Raw genomic sequence first — 25,317 nt, 5'->3', positions numbered from 1 at the left:
GTTAATGGTGGGTGTGTGGACACCCAGTAAGCAGTCAGCAAACTCACAGTTCTTTCTGGAGTGACAAGTCCTTCACTCTCAGGTAGCAGGAAAACCAGTTTGTGCAGTGCCTACTGAACACGGAGAGATTTAGGAGCGGAATCGCCGACTCCTCCAAATCTCCAACACACCAGCTCCAAGCTGTTAGTTACGGTAGGTAACGACTGGTTAGGATTAGCATTCAATATGTGCAAACGGCACAGAGAAAGGCTGAGAAGGTTACCTTGTGGTAAACAGATATCTCGGCAGAGATGTGGTGTCTCCTCCAGGCTTTTATGGTGCAGTGATGATGATTACTGACAGCTGTCAGTCCTGGCTCCTGGGTAGTAACTGCGCCCTCTGGTGCCTGAAACCCGACTACAGGCAGGGCGCCCTCTGGCGTAGGCCAGCAGTACCTCCTCTTCGGGCGGCCCACACAACAAGCTGAACGTTTTCACACAGTGCAGAAGCCGGTTTGTGAGCGCTGAGGCTGCTGCTGCGTTCATGTACATCGGAAATTACAGGGCAAACTCAGCCTGCTTGCTTGGATTTTTTTGATCTGTGTGGGGGGTCAGCTTCAATGTGCTCAGGCACATTACATAGGCCAAAATTAATCTTTTGTTTGGATATAATTAATTATTTTGCCACAAGCAACTGTTGAATTTGAAACAACAAAAAAGTTGTGTAATTTCTAACGGTACTTGAATACAGCATCAGCGGCAGCAGGAGCTCCTGCGTGAGCTTATTATTTTTAATAAATATAACAATCTGAGTGTAGGAATGATAATCCAGTCCTTCTGTACATGTGGCAACAGGTAGATGAATCAAAATGATGATATAAAGAGCTATTCTGGAAGGAAGAATTCACGTTGTGGATCACTGATCAGCTGGTGGAATAACCGCACGTGAGTCAATGTGCGCATTCACGCACACTGATTAATTTACTGTTCTGATACACTTATATTTATATTTATTGTCCCTTTTGACAGTTTTCTGTTATAAATAAATATATATGGCTTAGAACATAATACTGTGATACACCAGTGACCACGGTGCACTTTTTTTTTTTTTTTTAATTGGAGCAAGACGGAGCGTGCAGCGTGTCGACAGAGTGAATTCTGATGATGATGGAGATGATTCCTCTTTTGTTCTGGACGAGGAACCAGAGCAGGTGGTTCACCGACGTGCACACAGATCTCCACAGATTCTGTTTGCAGTTTCTCCAGGACTCAGGCGCTATGAGCTCCATCCCAGCACCGAGTCCTGGAACGCAGAGATTCAGACACACACTGCTCCAGCTGTGGCTCCAGGTGCGTTTCGTCGAGATCATGAGCTTCGGTTTTTTTAAGTACCTCTTTCGTCCCTTTTGCGCTCTTTCTTCTTAGACTGTTCGGTGATAAAAGCTCTTTCGTCCACCTTTTCTCAATGAATTGTGACGTTTTTTACTTTTTCCCTTCGTTCAGGAATCGTCGTGTGCCGTGTGACTGGGCCAAACGTTAGCTTTGATAACCGCTAATCAGCTAACTGAAAAGCTATCTTTTTTAAACTGCCAAAAAAATTATCAGAAGCTACAGCTAACCGATAATTTTCAGTTTTGTCTTCCATACAGTCTCAGCTACAACCCCAATTCCAATGAAGTTGGGACATTGTCTAAAATGTAATTAAAACCCGATTCAATGATTTGCAAATTCTCTTCAACCTATATTCAATTGAATACACCACAAGACAAGATATTCAATGTTCAAACTGATGAACTTGATTGTTTCTGTGCAAATATTTGCTCATTTTGAAATGGATGCATGCAACACATTTCAAAAAAGCTGGGACAGTGGTATGTTTACCACTGTGTTACATCACCTTTCCTTCTAACAACACTCAATAAGCATTTGGGAACTGAGGACACTCATGATTGGGAATAAAAGGAGCATCCCCAAAAGTCTCAGCTGTTCACAAGCAAAGATGGGGCAAGGATCACCACTATGTGAACAACTGCGTGAAAAAACAGTCCAACAGTTTAAGAACAATGTTTCTCAATGTTAAATTGCAAGGAATTTCAGGATTCCATCATCTACAGTCCATAATATAATCAGAAGATTCAGAGAATCTGGAGAACTTTCTACATGTAAGCGGCAAGGCCGAAAACCAACATTGAATGCCCATGACCTTCGATCCCTCAGGCTGCACTGCATTAAAAACCAACATCATTGTGTAAAGGATCTTACAGCGTGGGCTCAAGAACACTTCAGAAAACCATTGTCAGTTAACACAGTTTGTCGCTACATCTACATGTGCAAGTTAAAACTCTACCATGCAAAGCAAAAGCCATACATCAACAACATCCAGAAACGCTGCCGCCTTCTCTGGGTCTGAGCTCATTTGAAATGGACAGATGCAAAGTGGAAAAGTGTGCTGTGGTCTGATGAGTCCACATTTCAAATTGTTTTTGGAAATCATGGATGTTGTGTCCTCCAGACAAAAGAGGAAAAAGACCATCCAGGCTGTTACCAGCACAAAGTTCAAAAGACAGCATCTGTGATAATATGGGGGTGTGGTAGTGCTCATGGCATGGGCAACTTACACATCTGTGATGGCACCATCAATGCTGAAAGGTACATCCAGGTTTTGGAGCAACACATGCTGCCATCCAAGCAACGTCTTTTTCAGGGACGTCCCTGCTTATTTCAGCAAGACAATGCCAAGTCACATTCTGCACATGTTACACAGTGTGGCTTCGTAGTAAAAGAGCGTGTGTACTAGACTGGCCTGCCTGCAGTCCAGACCTGTCGCCCATTTAAAAATGTTTGGCACATTATGAAGCGCAAAATACGACATAGACCCCGGACTGTTGAACAACTGAAGTTGTACATCAAGTAAGAATGGGAAAAGATTCCACCTACAAAGCTTCAACAATTAGTGTCCTCAGTTCCCAAATGCTTATTGAGTGGTGTTAGAAGGAAAGGTGATGTTAGACCGTAGTAAACATAACACTGTCCCAGCTTTTTTGAAATGCCAGCTTTTTTGAAACGTGTTCCAGGCATCCATTTCAAAATGAGCAAATAATTGCACAGAAACAATAAAATTTATCAGTTTGAACATTAAATATCTTGTCTTTGTGGTGTATTCAATTGAATATAGGTTGAAGAGGATTTGCAAATCATTGTATTCTGTTTTTATTTACATTTTACACAACATCCCAACTTCATTGGAATTGGGGTTGTAATAGCAAGCTGATTTTGAGTTTAAACACCACCAACACTTCTGACAGAATCAAAGGCGATCACAAACCCAAACACGTCCAATGTGTTATCTTTGTACACCCTGCCCACTGCTGGAGGGAAGTATCATTTACCTTGACAGCATACAGTGGTCCAGCCATGAGGCAGACGTCTTGAAAAGGAAATTTTTTGATTTAACCTTTATGTAACCAGGTAAGTTATTAAGAAAAAAATCTTATTTATAATAATGACCTGGTTTGATTTATGATTTTGATTTATAAATCAAATTAATCTCAATAATTAATTTAAAAAAAGGCATTTGCAAAGCAAAGCTGTTAAATTGTGAGTCAGGTCGACAACACTGTGATATAACCGGGCGCCAGTAGATAGCAGTGTTCTCTGCATTTTGACCCCGGTTATATCACATGGTTGTCGACCTGAATCACAGTTTAAATTTAATAGACTTTTCAGCTTTGCAAATGCCTTTTTTTAACAAATGAAAAAAAATTACATATTTTACAAAAGCATATTTATTTGTAAACACCAACACACATTGCATTCACTTGTGTTGGTTTTTACATAGAATGTATTAGTTAACCAATCAGTATGAATGGAGGCTAAGTTTACCCATAATCCATTTGGGCATCTGTGTGTTAATGTTTGAATCTTCAGAATTAGTGCATTATTTTATAATTAACAGATATGTGTTATGTATTCACTTTGTACATTTTAACCTTAAGTCAAAACCCACTTTCCTTTTCAAGACATCTGCCTCACGGCTGGACCAGTGTATGCTGTCAAGGAGTAATGATTTTATTTTATTTATTTTTTTTGCCAGTCTGGTGGCCAGGTCCCTTCTGCTGGGGCGGAGTTGAGCTCAGCTCCTCTTTGCTACCTCACTGCTGCAAAACATGTAACAGACAGTAGCCAACAGGGTTTATAAATGTTTTTCACCGTTACTATGTAAAAACGTTAGTGGTCTAAAAGTTATCGGAACTAAATTATCAGAAGATAATTGGTCCGCTGGTGGTTTTCAAAGTTATCTGGAAAGCTAATCCACTAATGAAAATGTTAGTTTCTATAATTAGCGGTCAGCGGATTAGCAGAACTGTGCCCATCACTGGTTCTGGATGATATACCTAAGTACCCACACTTATAATATTCTGAGTGCATTGAACTGTGTCACATACATTGTATCAGCTTGTATTGCAAGCTGTCTGTATTGTTACACAGCAAATACAAGATGTCCAAAATGTCTCAAAGTGCACCTAAAACCAGTTTTCACTAATTAAAGAAATGAGACATTAAAAGGAGAAAGGTCATTTAAGGTCATTTAAACCTAGAAATGAATCAAACATGGACAAGTTTAAAAACTGCTTTAAAATTCAAAGTGTTATAAACTCAGTGTAGTATGCAAAATGTAGCAGACATTTGGAATCAGTGATTTCAAAAGCTAGACTAGGGCATTCCTACTGTAATCAAATTGACATGGCAGCTGGGAAAATATGCTTTATCAACTAAACTAATAGCTCACTAGCTACAGGTTCATTTAATTGTAACCCACTGGAAATTTTTTTGGCACGTTGTTGTTGACCTTACCAGTGCTCTGTGAGCGTGACCGACTGCTTAAATTCGGATTTGACTGCCTTCATGCAACCTGGTGATGGCAAAATACAGCCGTTAAGGTTCAACAGTTAACAGTTCACTAATTGACGGCCCCTTTCTACACTTTTGGGAAAATGAGCATACATGGGAAAAGTATTCTGCCAATAATGTTTGTGGAATTAAAGATAACACAATGATGGGGGCATGAATGGCCAATGGAAAAAGCAAGCACAAAACTATACAAGCTTGGAGAAAAAAGAAACTGTAACATAATGATGGAAATGGCTGATTAGAAATAAAAAGAAGGCAACTGTTACAGAAAGTTTACTCACGCGCCCTCATCTCTAAGCAGAGTTAGGAACTTGGTCACTCTGTAGTCCTGGTCCATCTAGGAACAGTCAGAAAGACAGAGGTTTAACTGTCTTTAGCTATTATGAATAAACAGTCATACCTTTAAAAAGGTAACTGCACAGTGTGTCCGGAAAGTATTCAGTGCTTCAATTTTTCCACATTTTATGTTGTAGCCTTATTCCAAAACAGATGAAATTCATTTTTTCTCAAAATTCTACACACAATACCCCATAATGACAATATGAAAAAGGATTTTTGAGGTTTTTGCAAATTTATTAAGAATTAAAAGAAATCCAAGAAATCACATGTATATAAGTATTCCCAGCCTTTACCTTGAAGCTCAAAACGGAGTTCTGGTGCATCCTGTTTTAACTGATCATCCTTGACATGTTTCTACAACTTAATTGGAGTCCACCTAGGGTAAATTCAGTTGATTGGGCATGATTTGGAAAGGGACACACCTGTCTACATATAAAGTCCAACAGCTGACAGTGCATGTGAGAGCACAAACCAAGACAGGATTGTCTTGCCGCACAAATCTGTGGAAGAGTACAGAAACATTTCTGCTGCTTTGAAGGTCTCAATGAGTACAGTGGCCTCCATCATCCGTAAAAGGAAGACATTCAGATCCACCAGGACTCTTCCTATAGCTGGCTGCCCGTCTAAACTGAGAATTCAGGGGAGAAGGACCTTAGTCAGGGAGGTGACCAAGAACATGATGGTCACTCTGTCAGAGCTCCAGCATTCCTCTGTGGAGAGAGGAGAACCTCCCAGAAGGGCAACCATCTCTGCAGAAATCCATCAATCAGACCTGTATGGTAGAGTGGCCAGACAGAAGCCACTCCTGAGTAAAAGGCACACGAAAAATGGGAAATGGCCTACATTTATATAGCACTGTTCCATCTGCATCAGATGCTCAAAGGGCTTTACAAATAATGCACCCCAGTGTGAGGGTACTGCCATACAAGGTACTCACTACACACCGGGAGCAACTAGGGCATTAAGGACCTTGCCCAAGAGCCCTTAGTGATTTCCCGGTCAGGCTGGGATTTGAACACAGGATCCTCTGGTCTCAAGCCCAACGGTTTAACCATAAGACCATCGCCTCCCCATATACCTCCTCCAAGTTGGAGTTTGCCAAAAAGCACCTGAAGGACTCTCAGACCATGAGAAACAAAATTCTCTGTCTGATGAGACAAAGATTGAACTCTTTGGTGTGAATGCCAGGCATCATGTTTGGAGGAAACTATGCACCATCCTTACAGTGAAGCATGGTGGTGGCAGCATCATGATGTGGGGATGTTTTTCAGTAGCAGGAACTGGGAGACTAGTCAGGATTGAGGGAAAGATGAATGCAGCAATGTGCAAAGACATCCTGGATGAAAACCTGCTCCAGAGCGCTCTTCACCTCAGACTGGGGTGACAGCTCATCTTTCAGCAGGACAATGACCCCTAAGCACACAGCCAAGTTATCAAAGGAGTGTCTTCAGGACAACTCTGTGAATGTCCTTGAGTGACCCAGCCAGAGCCTAGACCTGAATCCAACTGAACATCTCTGGAGAGATCTGAAAACAGCTGTGCACCGACACTCCCCATCCAACCTAATGGAGCTTGAGAGGTGCTGCAAAGAGGAATGGGCAAAACTACCCAAAGAGAGGTGCACCAAGCTTGTGGCGTCATATTCAAGAAGACTTGAGGCTGTAATTGCTGCCAAAGGTGCATCAACAAAGTATTGAGCAAAGGGTGTGGATACGTATGTACAGTATGTGTGATTTCTTTATGGACAGATGTGTACGGCAGGCCTAATACCTTATCCAGAAGGATAAAGGTCTAAGTCTTCAAAGCCCCGGTTCTTCTGGTCTAATTGTAGGGAGTCTGAGACCTGGATGAGAACCAGCAAGCTAAGACAAGGACAAAATATCTTTCACATTAGGTTTCTGGAGAATACTTTTCTACCACTAGATTGGCTTTCATTAAAGTGGTGGAGACATAAGGAGTCATGAATAAGGCCTATGTAATGCCCCATGAGAAAGTGCAGGGGTGGTGGCCAAACAGTTAAGTGTGCTTGTGTGCACGGCTGCCTATTTGTAATGTAACGTGGTGTTGCATCAGGAAGGGGAAAAAAAGATGTGCCAAATCAACATGCATATCCACCTCAGATCTGCTGCGGGAAGCCCGAGTGAAAGAAGGGAGAAGCTGAATGCATGGTGAGGGAGTATCTGCTTCAACACTGTGGCCTTGTGGCAGCTTTGTCCTTGAACATGATCAAGCCTGTGGTTGCCTTATTGTGAGGACCCCAGCAACTGGATCAGGGCAAGGGGACGGCTATGCACCACCACCTGGACCTAAAACAGTTGCATGAGGTGGTGGGTGCACCAATGTGCAGTAACAGAAAATGATCTGATACCTCAAGCAGGTTCACTGAACTAGATGCTGGTGCCCAGCAATACACATAACTGCAATGTAGTTTTGTAGTTTTGTTCAGATGACATCCTTAGCAGCCTTCTAAGCCTCCCTCAACAATGTCTCCCAGATTAAATACTCTAAATGGCTCAATGGTACTGCACTGGATGTTGTGTGTTGGGGGGTTTGGCTGGATGTTTTTGTGTTGTTTTCTTTTCTTTGCTCTCCAGGTGGTATGCAAACTGGTTTTTGTCTGTGGAGACGGTGCTGGCAGAAGAATCCTTCACCCTCATCAACATTATTGGCTGCACTTGTGGAGGATGTCCATGTGCAGGCCTAATGACTCGCAGCACCTGTGGATGATGCTCACGTGCAGATTTAAGGACTGAAGCAGATAATTAGATGGCGTTCTGCATTTAAGCCATGAGTGGTTCAAGCAGAATGGCCGGGAACTCGACCTTGTGACGTTCGTTTGTGAGACGCTGAGGACAGCGCCTGGGTTTGACACATCGTGCCTGTGAAGGAGGACGGGTGAGCGACACATGCTGTCAGCACACATCAGAGGTGATTGATTGTCTGAATAAGTGTTAATAGTAATTTGGTATTTTGTTACGCAGTATATTTGAACATTGATGAGAATTGTGCAGCTCGCTTCTCACGGCCATGGCGTGCGGACTGATGATCCTCCACCTGTTATGAGAAGCTGCTCATTTACATAAAGCTTAAAGTCAGACCTGAATGTGTTGCTGATAGCGTGTGCCTTTGAAGGATATTAGTTGTAGCTGTTGACTTACCTCACCTCTTCTATCCTTCACAGAGTCAGTTTGTCGTGTCCACCTGGGGGGTGTTTGGCGGTGAATTTGAGTCCAGAAGCGCCGAAATAAATGTTTTGTTTTTGGAACCGCTTTCTGGTTATTTAGCACTGGGTTCAGTCAGACGCAGGTCCGCTCCTCAACCCGCGTCGGCACATAACACTGGAATCAGTATGAGGTTAAATAAATTCCACTCCTTTTGTACCACGCTGTTGTGATCACACCAACAATAAACCACCTCCCAGAACCAGAGCCCGTAGAGCTACAGGGTCTTCTGTGAGCCACAGATCAGGGCATCTGTCCACTGATGTTCGTTCTGACCTTTGCTTTTGTGTTACTCATGCACAAAGCTGTTCTTAGTCACCATCATTACAAACGACACCATAATTTTACCTTCAACATATTTAAAATACATGCCTGAACGTCAACATTTATGACTTGTGTACCTGCAGTGACATCTCGATAAGCACAAGAAGCTTCTTGATGCCAATCCACACACGCTTTCCTTTGAGTTGATGTGCAATGCTGGCTCGTTCTTTGTCTGTGAAGCTCCCCAAAAGCTGCAAACAAACAATGATACTGGGGATGGTATATGCATTCCAAGGACAAACCTGAAGAAAAGTGAGAGAGCTGCACTCTGGGCCCGATTTACTAGATGGATAAAAACTTACACCTAATCTACTAAAGGTGTGCACTGAAGACTGCATCTTTCAAATAAGCAAAATAACATGTACTGTCCATTGAATATGTTTGCCTTAATGAATATACAATATGGGGCATGTCTGCCTGAGTGCGCAAAACACTGGGTGGAGAACAGGCATATAAGCTAATTTAGCACACACAATGTGATTTATCAAGCCCAAAAGAAATTAAGGGGTTTAATGAATGTATTTTGTACATATGCAAACAGGGTGCTAACTGTTGTGGGATTGCAGGCACAGATACATTGGATTCAAAGTACACTCAACAAAATATAAACGCAACACTTTTGGTTTTGCTCCCATTTTGTATGAGATGAACTCAAAGATCTAAAACTTTTTCCACATACACAATATCACCATTTCCCTCAAATATTGTTCACAAACCAGTCTAAATCTGTGATAGTGAGCACTTCTCCTTTGCTGAGATAATCCATCCCACCTCACAGGTGTGCCATACCAAGATGCTGATTAGACACCATGATTAGTGCACAGGTGTGCCTTAGACTGTCCACAATAAAAGGTCACTCTGAAAGGTGCAGTTTTGTATTATTGGGGGGGGGATACCAGTCAGTATCTGGTGTGACCACCATTTGCCTCATGCAGTGCAACACATCTCCTTCGTATAGAGTTGATCAGGTTGTCAATTGTGGCCTGTGGAATGTTGGTCCACTCCTCTTCAATGGCTGGGCGAAGTTGCTGGATATTGGCAGGAACTGGTACACGCTGTCGTATACGCCGGTCCAGAGCATCCCAAACGTGCTCAATGGGTGACATGTCCGGTGAGTATGCCGGCCATGCAAGAACTGGGACATTTTCAGCTTCCAAGAATTGTGTACAGATCCTTGCAACATGGGGCCGTGCATTATCCTGCTGCAACATGAGGTGATGTTCTTGGATGTATGGCACAACAATGGGCTTCAGGATCTCGTTACGGTATCTCTGTGTATTCAAAATGCCATCACTAAAATGCACCTGTGTTCTTCGTCCATAACAGACGCCTGTCCATACCATAACCCCACCGCCACCATGGGCCACTCGATCTACAACATTGTCATCAGAAAACCGCTCACCCACACAACGCCACACACGCTGTCTGCCATTTGCCCTGGACAGTGTGAACCGGAATTCATCCGTGAAGAGAACACCTCTCCAACGTGCCAAACGCCAGCGAATGTGAGCATTTGCCCACTCAAGTCGGTTACGACGACGAACTGGAGTCAGATCGAGACCCCGATGAGAATGACGAGCATGCAGATGAGCTTCCCTGAGACGGTTTCTGACAGTTTGTGCAGAAATTCTTTGGTTATGCAAACCGATTGTTTCAGTAGCTGTCCGAGTGGCTGGTCTCAGACGATCTTGGAGGTGAACATGCTGGATGTGGAGGTCCTGGGCTGGTGTGGTTACACGTGGTCTGCAGTTGTGAGGCTGGTTGGATGTACTGCCAAATTCTCTGAAACGCCTTTGGAGACGGCTTATGGTAGAGAAATGAACGTTTAATACACGAGCAACAGCTCTGGTTGACATTCCTGCTGTCAGCATGCCAATTGCACGCTCCCTCAAATCTTGCAACATCTGTGGCATTGTGCTGTGTGATAAAACTGCACCTTTCAGAGTGGCCTTTTATTGTGGGCAGTCTAAGGCACACCTGTGCACTAATCATGGTGTCTAATCAGCATCTTGATATGGCACACCTGTGAGATGGGATGGATTATTTCAGCAAAGGAGAAGTGCTCACTATCACAGATTTCGACTGGTTTGTGAACAATATTTGAGGGAAATGGTGATATTGTGTATGTGGAAAAAGTTTTAGATCTTTGAGTTTATCTCATACAAAATGGGAGCAAAACCAAAAGTGTTGCGTTTATATTTTTGTTGAGTATAATTTCCTATGAGAGCTGTTTGGGGTATGCATTTCTTTATTTTAATTCAGTAATCTTCTTGAACACAGAAAACACCATCATTAAACATTAATGCATAGTGGCCTATTTATAATGACAGGAAACGACACATTCAAAACCTACAAAAATTAATGGTGACATTTATCATGTCATTCTATTTTACGCTTTTTGCCAGCATGACATTTATATGGGGGGGAGGGAGGCTTTTGACATGACTGCTGTTCCAGCCCCTGATCCATGGATAGCTCCACCTAGAAATAAAAACTACCTAAAACCATTTGATTCCTATTTTTTATCACATCCTCTTCGGTTATGTGAATGTGAAGAGAATATATTAAATTTAACATGAGAGACAGTACCCGTGTCAAGAAAAACACCTCTGTCACAGGAAGGTGCATTTGAAGATGTGTACACCGACAATTTAAGGGGCTTTAAGGTAGCTGTGCTGAATCCAGGCAAGTGCCACACCCTTGCACCTCCCATGAAATAGTAGACAAACCATTGTAAAGGCACATTAAAATTCCGTTCAGCAAATGTTCAATAAATAACATTTTCAGTTAAAACATGAGTGTTTCTTATTCTGCATGCACTTTCAAGTGGCTGACTGAATTTCATTTTGCGCTTATGGTTATTAACACACACAAAATCCTCAGTTAAATATTGCTGTCTAAATCACGTTACTACTCATCTGTGCACCATCAAAGCGTTCACAACCCAACATGCACAATTTTAGAATGCCCATGCAATATATTAATCACTACATGGGATCCTAGTAAATCATCTTTATGATCATGTATCTACCTCAAGAGCATCAACAAGCTGCTCTCCAGTGGAGATGTTGGGGGTGTGGATGGTTGTGCTGAAGGCATCCAACATCTCCATCTCCTGCAGGACATCCTTCCTACTGGTGGTGCCAACGATAAGCAGCTTCCGACCCTGCAGAATGCAAGAAGAAACATCTGGTCCATGCAAATCTGAACGGCGCCTTTGTTTATTATATCCATCAACTTTAAACACTTCTGCAAAATTTCACCAGAATCTGTAAACCACAGACAGGTGCTATCATATAACCTGTGACATGACAGTCCAGTGTCACGTTTTTTTTTTTTTTTTTTGTGCTGCTGTGACGAAATTAGTCAAATTTTCGTGACGGTTTTTTTTTTAAACTCATTACTAAGCCTACTCCTACCCCCAACCCTACCTTAACCATAACCTAATCTTACTCTTTCCCCCCACTCTAACCATAACCACCCCGACCCCCCCCCCCCCCCCCCCCCCCCCCGGCTTCACTTTTAATTTCATGCAGCCATCACGGAATGAATTAGAAGAAATTTGTGCTACCGTGACGAAAATGAGGCGCTTTTCATCACAATATCACAAACTAATAGATTAATGTATATTTCATGCTGCTGAATCACGACTTGCTGTGAGACCAGGCTGGACACAAAGCTGATAAAGTACGGAGTTCTAATGTTTCACGGCATCATCAAAGCCCAACATTTTCTCTGAGTGCCGCTGGAGAAATCCTGGAAGAAGAAGATCCTGTTACCATCAAAATGGACACTTTTCACATACCTGGCTGCCTCCAGCATTCAAGCCCCATCGCCGTAGTGGTCAAATCTCACAATGATGACGCGGGGATAAGGCTTGCGAGGTTCAGCTCCTTTCCTCGAAAACCCCGACACCTGGTGCGCCCCCTCCTGCTTGATTTTCCCCACTTTGGTGGTCAGTCCAACAACCTGGGGGGATCCGCGACTCCATGAAATATATGGCTGAAGTGCCCTCTGTAGATTCTGGCAAGCCAATAATCCTAATATTTTTGTGTCTGCCTTGGTCTTCCTAGGCATCAAAACGCTCCTGCAGCGAGGCCAGGATTTTTTCCATGTATGAAACAAGTTGCTCCACCTCAACATTTGTGTCCTCCACTGCTAAAAATACGCTGTTTGGCTTTGTCCACACACTTGGTCGGGTCTTGCAGTTCCTTCGCAATGTTTCCAATTTTATGTAGGAAAGAGTCAAATTTAGCTTCCATCATCTCAGAGATATGTGATGATATTGCTCCCATGGCCTTGAACATTGTTGGGTCTAATTTATCAGTCTTCGTTGTTTCGGTGTCGCCATCTTGTGTTTTGCTAGCACCGTTAGCCAGGGTGTTCTTCTTGTCCTGGAGATTTTTAGTAGATTTAGCAGCCATTTTATCTGAAGTTTCACTCCAGAAACGCTCTACAGACATTACATAAACTTCTAACCATGCTTTGAATCAATATGGGCTGTATCAGATAGGTCCATCAGGATATTTTGCAACGAAAACGCGAGAACTCACACTGAACGCTGCTACTCGGTCCACATCACCAGAAGTCCCAACCCCTTCACTGTCAAACTTTTTTGACCATTACTTTGGAGACCAAGCATTCAACACAGGCAAAACTATTCCATTTGTTAATCTTATTGGTTCAACCAATAATGTGCTTCACTTTTATTTTAACCAAAATTAGAGCTTCAATTTTTGACCTTGTACAAACTGAAATTGACCTTTGCCACCATTTTTCCTGTTTTTAACCCCATAACATTCAGTCGAAACTATGCCTTTAGGAATCATTATAATCAGAGTAATAATGTGGTATACTTTTCAACATGATTAGACCATTTGTAAATGTCAACCCCTATGTAATCTTTTATTGTCCCCTAACTGGTTATAGCTGCCACTGTGGGACGTCCACCATATATTTTTGTGTAGGCCATGGTATAATAAGGCTGGATTGCAAGTGTCATTTAGTCCCCTTAAGTGGTACCCATTACAGACATTAAGTGGTACAAAACTGGCTTCTAGCTCATCGGCTATATGGGAGATTTTGGAATACTTACTAGACAGCATCTTTACCACCATCACAAAACATGAAATGAGACACAATCTTTTAAATTGATGAGCATAAACATATTTCATCATTACAAGTCACTTTTTTTTCAGTGGCACTGTCTAAAATGTGAATAAGAGATCTTGCAGTTGAACACAGACCTTGGGTGGAGTTTTCTTCAGCAGCACCAGCAGAGCCTGAAGCACCAGGTTAGAGAAACGGGGGCCGATGGGGACGTAGTCCAGCAGACGCTCAATGTCGTCCACCACCACACAGCTGAGCTGGGATTTGTAAGCATCATCAAATATCTGAAAGAAAGGGAGGACAAGAGCATAGGAAGGGTGAAGAGCAGTGATGGAGAGATTCAAAACGCATAATTCATGCATCATTAAGTAAAAATCATTTACCTCAACAATTTTTTTTTACCTTTTTGATTGCTTGGCACTTAGAGATCTCAGAGTGTCCAATCATCTTATCCGGGGAGCAGATCTTAATGAAGGGAAACTGAGAGTCTTCAGCAATTTTTGCTGCCAAAGCTGTCTTTCCACTGTGTGGTGGACCTAGAAGTGAGTTTAATCAAAGAATGCCACAAATTACTATCTGACTATGCATTAAAATAAGAAAAAACCTGTATACAGCTCTCACACTAGTCTGAGTTCAGTGGCAAATTTGTTGTATCCCAGGAGAGGTCGGCATGCGGCTTGTCATAGTTAAATGGTAAATGGACTGCATTTATATAGCGTTTTTCCATCTGCATCAGATGCTCAAAGCGCTTTACAATTATGCCTCACATTCACCCCGATGTCAGGGTGCTGCCATACAAGGCGCTCACTACACACTGGGAGCAACAGGGGATTGAAGACCTTGCCCATTAACCACACATTAACCACTAGACTTTACAATCTGCACTGCTCCCAGTAAGTGTATATATATTTACTTATGTAGAGTGCCCACAAAAGTATTGGGCCCCTTAGTATTTCACATATTTTAATTTGTTTATGCCATTTCAAATACAAAAAGTATATCAGGCTTCTCAATATAAAAAAAATTCTAAAATTATCTTCCTTAAATTCAAACTCAAAGCAAATCTAAACAATATTTAAACTAATTTAATAAATTGTGAGCAACCGGATTCATAATATGTTTAAATGCACACATAGATGCTACGGTTAGCATGAAAACGCACTGGCATAACAGGCAAATGTTAGTATGACCTGACTCCTCGACTTAAAAACATACTTCAGAGTTACAATTTTGCTTAGAAACTTCTTACTGCACATCTTTAGGTAATTTTACATGTCGCCCGAAGGGAGGGTTTTTTTGTCTGACAGAAGAAATAACTAATATATACCACAAACACAAATTTGGATGTTAGAAAATTATGATGTTGATTTGGGCCACATGAAGAATTTTTATTGTTACTAACCTTCTAGTAACACAGTCACCAGTGGTGTGCGATCGCTGTTTTTGGTTTGCTGTACCAGCAGCTCCCCATCATCCAGGACATGGGAAACTGGATCACCCCATTTGATGATGCCATTCATTATATAGCTGGAGTAGTCTTCTTGGTTTGTACCAAACGCCTGAAAGAAGTGACAGGAGGTACAAGGAACTGTGTAGCATTCATTGTCTTACAAATGTTCCAGGGTACATACATTTTGTCATGCTCCTGCCCATGATGGGTTCATGTTCTGAATCTTCTGTTTTATTTATATTACATATGGTTGCCATAGTCATGCTTCAATTATGATTTGTTTTGTTTCTTTTTGTCTCTGTGTATCTTTTCTTTGTCATGTATTTAGTTTTGCTTTGTTTATTATTTTCTTTCACTCTTGGTCCCTTATATTGTTTTAGTCTTAGTTTAATTCTGTTTATCACATTGTGGGTATTATACTTTAGTCACAGATTTATCTATACTTTAGTCACAGGTTATCATTTATCTTCAAGCATTTCTTATCTGATTATGTTCCATCTGTTATTTACTGCATTTTCTGTTTATCAGTTATCTTTTATTAATTGCATTATTCTCTAGTTACCGGGTTTGTTTACTCTCTGTTTTTCAGTTGTTTATTTTGCTCTTCTCATTTGTGTATTCAGTTCTTATGTTCGTGCTTAGTTTGTTACCGGTCTTAGTTGTTCTGCATTCTGTCCATGGTTTCTGTTACTGCCTCTTGTTCTTTGACTGCCCCTGCTCCAGCTCTTGTGTCTTTGTCTCCCACACTTTGATTCAGTCTGCTTGGCATTTTCTCTCACTCCCGCTCTTGCACCTGCTCACGCATCTTTGTTTGTTTCATCACCCCACTGTTATCCTGCCTTCGCTATCTTGTCCCATGCATATCTCTGTTCACTACTCACGCCCCCTTCCAGAACCTTCATTGACACCTGCATCTCATTTCACTAATCACACAACCAGTTATTTAAGCCCACAGTCTCACAGCTCACTGCCAGTTCGCCGACTTTGTGTCACTTTCCAGCCTCTGTTTCATGCCTAGTTTTGTCCAGCTTATCAGTATTTTGACCTTGCCTGTTTTTGACCTCGAGTTTTGTCTTGCCTCCGATTGCCCTTACGCTGTGTATTTTGACCTGTGCCTGTTTTTTTGATGACGCTTCTGTTTCTTGTCTGCCTGCTACCTCTGCCACACTGCTGGACCACACGTGTACCGACCACCTGCCTGTTGAGCCAATAAACCCCCTTTTTGAACTCTATCAGTTGTGTGAGTTTGCAGTTGTGTCCTTACAGTTTGTGCCACGCCTGATACGTTTAGACTTCTGCTTCAGGTCAGAGGAAGAGTAAAACGTTTCTTAAAGCACCCTAATGATATTGAACACCCGAAACACATGGAGATGAAAGCTGCCACATTGTGCACTCTGTAACATGTGGCGTTGTCAAAATGAAACTGATACGTACAGGTTTGATGTCATTATTGAGAGATCCCATGAAGTCATCTCTGGTGACCTGTAACTTCTCCGCCCGCTCCATGTCCACCTCAACTGTAGATGTCGCCTGGAGAAGAATACACACATACACAGTTAGCCATGATTCCTTTCATCAAAGTCCAGCTACACACTGTAAATGGATTACTTTGGCATGTTTATTGATTTGAATATCAGTAAATTTATATGCTTATATAATATTTGACATATTAAGATCACTAAGAGCACTATAAACCAATCTTTAATAGTTATATGCACATCATAAAAAACAGTTTCTACATATTATCAGCAACATTCAGAAACTTGGAATGTTCAAGTTCCAAGCTGGAAGTACAATGGGAACGCAACCCTGAAATCGGAATGCAACCATCAGTACGGTAGCTGAGAAGCGCAATCCAAATTTGCATGTTACAATTTCCAAAAGTAAAAACATTTTTTCTTAATTTTTTTTTTTTTTACTTTTGTAAATGTGTTTCTCAAGTTGAAAGTTTGTTTTACTTGTGGAAATTTTTTTCTAAGTAAATTTGTTTTTACTTTACAATATGCATTTCTTAATTTGTAAATTCATTTTCTAAATGTAAATTTGTTTTTACTTTACAATATGTGTTTCTCAATAATTTGTAAATTTGTTTTTAATTGTGTAAATTTGTTTTTACATTGGTAATTGTGCTATAATGAGTGAAGGAAAACAGTGAAGGTAGCTTAAGTGTGGGACTTCTTGGTGGGTGTTATAAGGACCCACAATAACTACACACAACAGAACTATATAGCTCAAACACACACACAAAAAAACTACCCAGTATTATTGTGTTATTATTGTGTATTTGCAAGAGATATTTTCCACGATAAAAAGTTCAGCCCTTACCACATTTGTTGGCGCGTGGCCAATTATTTTTGGATGTGTAAACATCATTATTTGTGGCTGATTGTGCTTTCGGTGGTGGATTTTTGATTTCAAATGTTCCCTCACATCACACACACAGGATGCTGTTACCTTCATGTCTTGCACACAGATGGTGCAGTGTGCATATTCTTTGTTTTCCGCCGGTATGATGAGGATGCTGAACATGTGTTTCCATTCAGGGAGAAACCTGCTGCTGTATTTTATTCTCTTTTTAGGAGTCTCCATTCTTTGATGGAAATTGCTGCAGAATTTGCTCAGATAGAAATTTGCTCCAACCAGACAAAATTTTTTTCAAACAACAGGCGCATGCAGCACACAGAAGTCTTATTATCATGAGTTATTTTGTTGTTTTTGCACACAATAAAATTTCATTCCCCCCCCTTTTTTTTACAATCCATATGATTTAATGTATATGTCCGTAAAGCAGTTTGATGGAGGAAACTGTGTATAACTTTTGGGTGTCCTGTATTGGTTGGCATGCTCACTGAAGCTACATTTTAAGTATCCTAAAAGTCACATACAGTAATTCTATATTTCTGCATGTAGAAATTCCCATGTCATTGGCATCATTCTGACAGGAAGCAGCTCCTGTTAAACACCCGTGTCTTATGTCACGGAAGTCCACATCTGGATTACTGCACAGTCTGTGAGAAACAGATCGATAGAGAGGTGAAAAATATCTCTCTTTTCTTGGAGTGTCTACTATATGAGGTAGCTTTAGCAACATACTTTGATATTGTTTGAAATCAATGAATCACATTTACTTTTTGTCTGCAAATAGAAATGGCATTTATGTTCAAATGTACAAATTCATATACATAAGTACATTACCTGTTTCACAAAAATGGTAATAAATTCTGATAGATTGGATTCTTTGCTTTTGAAATTTCAGGCACACTTAAAAATTAATCTAAAATAAAATAAATAAACAGATGGTTACATCTTCCAGAAAAAATGCCAGTGTTCGCAGACTGAACGGTCCCCCCCTAAAAATTGGTCCGCCCTGCCTCCACTGCGCATGCATCATTTCAGAGCTCAGCAGCTTGTCTGAGACCGACTCTCTTCACCCAAAAGTAATCAAATGGATTAATGGGGTTATGAGGGGGTCGTGGCCAAGTGGGTAATGCGCTTGGTTTCAAATCCCACCCCTGCCACATTTCTCCATGTAATGTGGAGCTGCATCAGGAAGGGCATCAGGCGTAAAACCTGTGCCAATTCAACATGCACATCCACCTTGGATTTGCTGTGGCGACCCCGACTGCAAACAAGGGAACAGCCGAAGGGACTTACTTTACTATTAACCATCAGATGACAAGGTAAAACCTCTTAAATCATTCTAAAGTCAGTTTTAAGCAGAAACAAGGCTGTTTTAAGCAGAAATGAGGCGATAATCGGTGATGCTTTGAAATGACGGAGGCGCAGTGAACGCAACAGCTAGCAGCTTGTGTAGCTGCGGCACTCTGATCGCTTCCTCTGTCTTTTATGATGAAATAATGCTGAATTTATGTAGAAATGGTTGTTGTACACAAGCTTCAGATATCTGTCCCTGAGATAGATGATGACTAGAGTGCAGTTTGAAGCAGAAACGACATGATAATCTGAACCAAGGGTGATGATGCATGCACAGTGAAGGCAGACTGATTTTTAGGGGGACCGTCCAGTCTGCAACACCGGCATGATACTGCCGTTTTGAACACTGTGTGGTGAGAGCTTTTAGTTTTCTTAAAGAATGATCCAAATAGCTTCCATGGGTGAAGACAAATTTAAGAAAAACAATTTTCTAAAATGCTTACAATTGTTGAGGTGTGCCATTTTACTTTTCGTTCAACTGTTTCAGTTATAAATTGTTTTAAATGAAACTTTATGTATTTGCCAGTGATGGGGATTAACTAGTTACATGTAATAAATTACAAAATAAATGTAATTGTAAACTGTTAGTTACTGAGAAAAACATGTAATTAAATTACAGTTTCTGTCATAATACTGGTGAATACAAAGGGGTAACATCTGAATTTAATAAAAAAAATCTTATAAATCTAAAATAAATTATTCATATAAAATATTCAGTAAGGCTTTGTTGCTTTACATCTTTGCTGCATAGGAATGGCATATTACTGAACATGGGTCACCAAAATCCACTGAGACAAATCTGACTGGTCCTTAATTTGGAATTTGCACCACTACATCCTGTCTGGTAAGCAACCTCTGTCTCAGTGTTGACAATTTAGCGACTTTGTCACCAGATTTAGTGACTTTCTGACATCCCCTAGTGATTAAAAATCATATCTAGACACTAGCAACAAATCTGACAACTTTTATTCCACACAAACTGGTCATTTTTGTAACAGCAGAATTATTTGGAATGTTGCTGCTCAGAGGACAGAAAAGGTGGGGACACTGGGAGACGTATGGGAAGATCAGATGTTCTCTGCAGGTCACCATCTGATCACCTGCAGTCATTGTAAGATCGAGTTCAAATGTATATTTTTAAAAGATTTTTCAGCTTTAATGTCCAGTTTAAAACAAAAATAACTATATAAATTAATAAATATCAAAACGTAAACAATAGCAATAAGTTATATTATGCTGATTAAGTAATTAAAAGTTATATTGCTTATTACATTTTTAACAGCGTTAACTAGTAATCTGTAACTATTACATTTCACAAGTAACCTTCACAACACTGATGTGTGCAAGCTGCAAACTGACCTTGATGTGTCTGTTCATGGCAGTAGACTGGGCGGCCCTGACCAGACCCTCCAGCTCTGCACCACTGTAGTTTTTCGTCTCAGATGCCAGCTCCTTAATGTCGACATCAGCGGCAAGCAGGTTGAAACTTCGCATTTTGTTGGTGTGGATGTTCAGAATCTGGACACGCCCCTTTTCATCAGGCAGACCTGAAAATTACACCGATGAGTTTGCAAAGGAGAGTACGGGCATAGAGGGATGGACCGACGTGAACGGAATCAAAAAGAAGGAATGGAAAGAGTTAAACACAAAACATGAAGGACAGAATGAGAAAGGAAACCAATAAAAGGAAAAAAACCTTTATTTTTTAAGGAAAGTGAGTCCTATGTAGGTCTTGATGCTAGTGATCATCTTTGGAGTCCACAGCGAGAAACAGATGAGAGTCTATGACTCCCAGTGTGCAGGATACCAACCCAACTCCGGTAACTTCCTCAGCTAAGGCTGGTACCCATTTATAGCTGGGTTTGGTGAAATTATGTAGATTAAATGACATGTCCAAGGACACAGATTGATCTACATACTGGGAGCCCAGCTCCAACATCAGCTGTTGATGTGTAAGGTGTATAATCACAATATGGTTGCAGGTAGTAATCACTGAAAGTGGAGCAGTTTGCGAGTATTGATTATAAATGCAATATTATTCTTTTGTCTACCTTCTTTTTTGTGTGTGTGTTTCTGTCATAGTTCTCATCTTTGTCTGCCCATGTCCTCTGTCTCCCTCTGGTGTCCCATTTTGTATTCTCACTTCAGGATTTATTAGGATTTGATTCATCCATTGAGATTCAGTTACTGTCCTGTGATCGCACTTTCATTTAACTTTATTTCAGTCTGAGCTTTATTTTTAGATCCATTTTATTCTGATTTTGTTTTTGTAGTTTAGTTCTATCCTGTGTTCAGCTCTTTGCTATTATATTCGTTATCTTCTCTGGTTATGTTTCCTTTAGCACACGGTGCAGGGATCAGGTTTCTCTCCACTGTATCCCTGTATTTTTACTCTACGCCCATATTCTCTCTCCCTGATGTGATTTCCAGCATTTTCTTTCACTGTATCCTTGGTTAATTCACACTGTGCTTTTCTGCTGTTATTGTTGATGTTATTATTACAATCAACATTTTCTCCCCGTTATTTTTTTAAATGGTTTTATTCAGTAGAATCTTTTCTGTGTTTGTGTTTACATTCCCACTTACTTTCGGTTTATGTTCACTTAGATGCACCTTTTGTATGTATGTATGTGTATATGTATGCATATAATATATATATATATATATATATATATATACACACAGTGAGGAAAATAAGTATTTGAACACCTGCGATTTTGCAAGTTCTCCCACTTAGAAATCATGGAGGGGTCTGAAATTTTCATCTTAAGGTGCGTTTACACATGAGCAAGACGCGTTACGAATGTCATTTTTCTGTCATTCGTGACACATTCCTGACATTCTTAATGTGACTTAACGCATCTGAATATGTTTCTTAATAGTGCGTGTTGGTGCGTGATATTCTTGATATTCGTGGAGCATGTTTTTGCCTGTCAAAAAATCTTCCACGAATGTCACACACCACCCTCATTTCGTCTCACGTCGTGGAGGTCGCAACTGAGCGTATTAATCCGTCTTGATGAGTAGTGATCCTTAATAGAACGTGACAACGTTCGTAGTGGTTCCTGTGATGGTTCTTGGAGCCCAAACTGTCACGTGTTATTACGAAGTGACACAGAAACTGTCAAGTTTTGACACGACTTGTAACGCGGCGTCACATTTCACTGCGCGCCACGACGGATCAGTTTTCTGTCACGTGCGGACAATTAAACTCGGCTCCAAGTGTCGTTCCACAGTTCCTGCTGAAGCTCTTCAGGACGTTCCTGCAGGTGTTCCACCTACTGTTGTAACCAGTGAGCGGGAGAATGAGTCTGAGCAACCAGAGGAGTGAGAGGAGACTCACGTGCAGCCAGACATCTCTGCACCTCCTCCAGTCCGGCGGAGGAAGAAGCGTGCGCACAATTAAACCCTGCTGCATCGCATTCAGTGTGATTGCTGACACCAAATCGGCTAAAAGTCTCATTTCAGTGCTCTTCAGCGCACTCCTGCAGGTGTTCCACCTGCTCACCTGCTGCATGTGCCTGATGTTTGGGAAAATGCACGAGACGAGACCCGCATGAAGCCACACATCTGGCTCTGTCCTCCTCCTCTCTGCGCCACTCCATGGCACAGAGCCCAACTACGCATGCAGTCACAAAGTTCTTCTGAAAAACTTGAGACATCTGAATTCAGTTGGATGAATATGGGTGTGTGTGGAGACAATTCACCTCATTCACAATGTGACAGAACTTAATGATGCGCTTTAATGCGCAATAGCGCGCAACAACACGGAACACTATTCTTGACCATGCATAATGGTTCCTGATAATTCTCCAGCAACACGTGCCATTAATCGTAACGTGTGGTAACAGGTTGCAGCAGTTCCTGAGGACACCTGACGCCTCTGCCCCGAATAATCACATTCGTGATCAGCGGCCAAGAATGTGTACTTCGTGGCATTCGTGACTTCGTTCGTCGTTATGTGTAAACACAGCATTAGGTGCATGTCCACTGTGAGAGACATAATCTAAAAAAATAAAAAAATCAATGTATGATTTTTTAATAATTTATTTGTATGTTACTGCTGCAAATAAGTATTTGAACCCCTACCAGCCAGCAAGAATTCTGGCTCTCACAGACCTGTTAATTTTTCTTTAAGAAGCCCTCTTATTCTGCACTCTTTACCTGTATTAATTGCACCTGTTTGAACTTGTTACTTGTATAAAAGACACCTGTTCACACACTCAATCAATCACACTCCAACCTGTCCACCATAGCCAAGACCAAAGAGCTGTCTAAGGACACCAGGGACAAAACTGTAGATCTGCATAAGGCTGGGATGGACTACAGGACAACAGGCAAGCAGCTTGGTAGAAGACAACAACTGTTATGATTATTTATTAGAAAGTGGAAGAAACACAAGATGACTGTCATTCTCCCTCGGTCTGGGATTCCATGCAAGATCTCACTTTGTGGGGTAAGGATGATTCTGAGAAAGCTCAGCACTACACAGGAGGACCTGGTTAATGACCTGAAGAGAGCTGGGACCACAGTCACAAAGATTACATTAGTAACACATGATGCTGTCATGGTTTAAAATCCTGCAGGGCAGCAAGGTCCCCCTACTCAAGCCAGCACATGTCCAGGCCTGTTTCAACTTCACCAGTGACCATCTGGATGATCCAGAGGAGGCATGGGAGAAGGTCATGTGGTCAGATGAGACCAGAATAGAGCTTTTTGGAATCAACTCCACTTACCATGTTTAGAGGATGAGAACAACCCCAAGAAAACCATCCCAACCGTGAAGCATGGGGGTGGAAACATCATATTCTGGGGGTGCTCTTCTGCAAAGGGAACAGGATGACTGCACCATACTGAAGGGAGGAAGGATGGGGTCATGTATTGCGAGATTTTGGCAAACAACCTCCTTCCCTCAGTAAGAGCGTTGAAGATGGGTCATGGCTGGGTCTTCCAGCATGACAATGACCCCAAACACACAGCCAGGGCAACTAAGGAGGGGCTCCGTAAGAAGCATTTCAAGGTCCTGGAGTGGTCTGGCCAGTCTCCAGAACAGAACTCAATAGAAAATCTTTGGAGGGAGCTGAAACTCCAAACCTGAAAGATCTGGAGAAGATCTGTATGGAGGAGTGGACCAAAATCCCTGCTGCAGTGTGTGAAAACCTGGTCAAGATCTACAGGAAAAGTTTGACCTCTGCAATTGCAAACAAAGGCTACTGTACCAAATATTAATATTATTATTGATTTTCACAGGTGTTCAAATACTTATTTGCAGCAGTAACATACAAATAAATTATTAAAAAAAATCATACACTGTGATTTCAGGATTTTTTTTTTTTAGATTATGTCTCTCACAGTGGACATGTACCTAAGATGAAAATTTCAGACCCCTCCATGATTTCGAAGTGGGAGAACTTGCAAAATCGCAGTGTGTTCAAATACTTATTTTCCTCACTGTATATATATATACGAGATCTATTAGAAAAGTATCCGACCTTATTATTTTTTTAAAAAAACTATATGGATTTGAATCACGTGCGATTACATCAGACAAGCTTGAACCCTCGTGGGCATGCAACAGTTTTTTTCACGCCTGTCGGTTGCATCATTCGTCTGTGGGTAGGCTTTGAGTGAGGAGTGGTCCACCCCTCCCGTCTATTTTTTCATTGTTTAGGAATGGCTCAGAGACTGCCGCTTTGCTTGATCAAAATTTTTTCAGAAACTGTAAGGCACATCAGAGTGGACACCATTCGAGATATTCAGCTGGTTTTTGGTGAAAATTTTAAGGGCTGATGAGAGATTATGGAGTGTTACTGTCGCTTTAAGGACAACCCACGGAGCCGGAGGGCGCGCTGCGCTCCGAGCCGCCGTCGTCAGCCTGTTTCGAGCTGAAAACTTCCAAATTTAAGCCTCTGTTGACCAAGGACATCGTGAGAGAACAGAGAAGTTTCAGAGGAGGTCGGGATAAGCAGTTTATCCGGACATTCCACTGTTAAAGGAGATTTTGTATTGAAAGACGTGCGGACGGATTCGCACGTCGGCAGGCAGCCGCTCATGGCCCGGCGCCAAATCAAATCAAACCAATTTTATTTATATAGCGCCAAATCACAACAAACAGTTGCCCCAAGGCGCTTTATATTGTAAGGCAAAGCCATACAATAATTACGGAAAAACCCCAACGGTCAAAACGACCCCCTGTGAGCAAGCACGTGGCGACAGTGGGAAGGAAAAACTCCCTTTTAACAGGAAGAAACTTCCAGCAGAACCAGGCTCA

General features: G+C 41.4%; 1 protein-coding gene across 2 annotated transcripts in view; it reads right to left on the bottom strand.

Annotated features, from left to right (window-relative positions):
• The window catches only part of LOC117527309 (vesicle-fusing ATPase), a 151,531-nt gene that overhangs the window by 15,380 nt on the left and 110,834 nt on the right, over positions 1–25,317 (bottom strand). The window contains exons 12-20 of one of the 2 annotated variants that reach the window (XM_034189615.1): positions 20,406–20,593; positions 16,767–16,862; positions 15,285–15,441; positions 14,285–14,418; positions 14,020–14,166; positions 11,805–11,939; positions 8,851–8,964; positions 5,171–5,226; positions 4,845–4,890 (exon numbers count right to left, since the gene is read on the bottom strand). In XM_034189615.1, coding sequence (XP_034045506.1) covers positions 4,860–4,890; positions 5,171–5,226; positions 8,851–8,964; positions 11,805–11,939; positions 14,020–14,166; positions 14,285–14,418; positions 15,285–15,441; positions 16,767–16,862; positions 20,406–20,593 — 1,058 coding nt within the window. In that variant the 3' untranslated portion in view covers positions 4,845–4,859. Of the gene's footprint in view, positions 1–4,844; positions 4,891–5,170; positions 5,227–8,850; positions 8,965–11,804; positions 11,940–14,019; positions 14,167–14,284; positions 14,419–15,284; positions 15,442–16,766; positions 16,863–20,405; positions 20,594–25,317 lie in introns of those variants that run through there. The other variant, XM_034189616.1, reaches the window with a different exon arrangement.

The sequence above is a fragment of the Thalassophryne amazonica genome, chromosome 16 (genome assembly GCF_902500255.1).
Source record: "Thalassophryne amazonica chromosome 16, fThaAma1.1, whole genome shotgun sequence".
Classification (NCBI taxonomy): domain Eukaryota; kingdom Metazoa; phylum Chordata; class Actinopteri; order Batrachoidiformes; family Batrachoididae; genus Thalassophryne; species Thalassophryne amazonica.
This window is presented reverse-complemented; position numbering and strand designations above follow the sequence as displayed.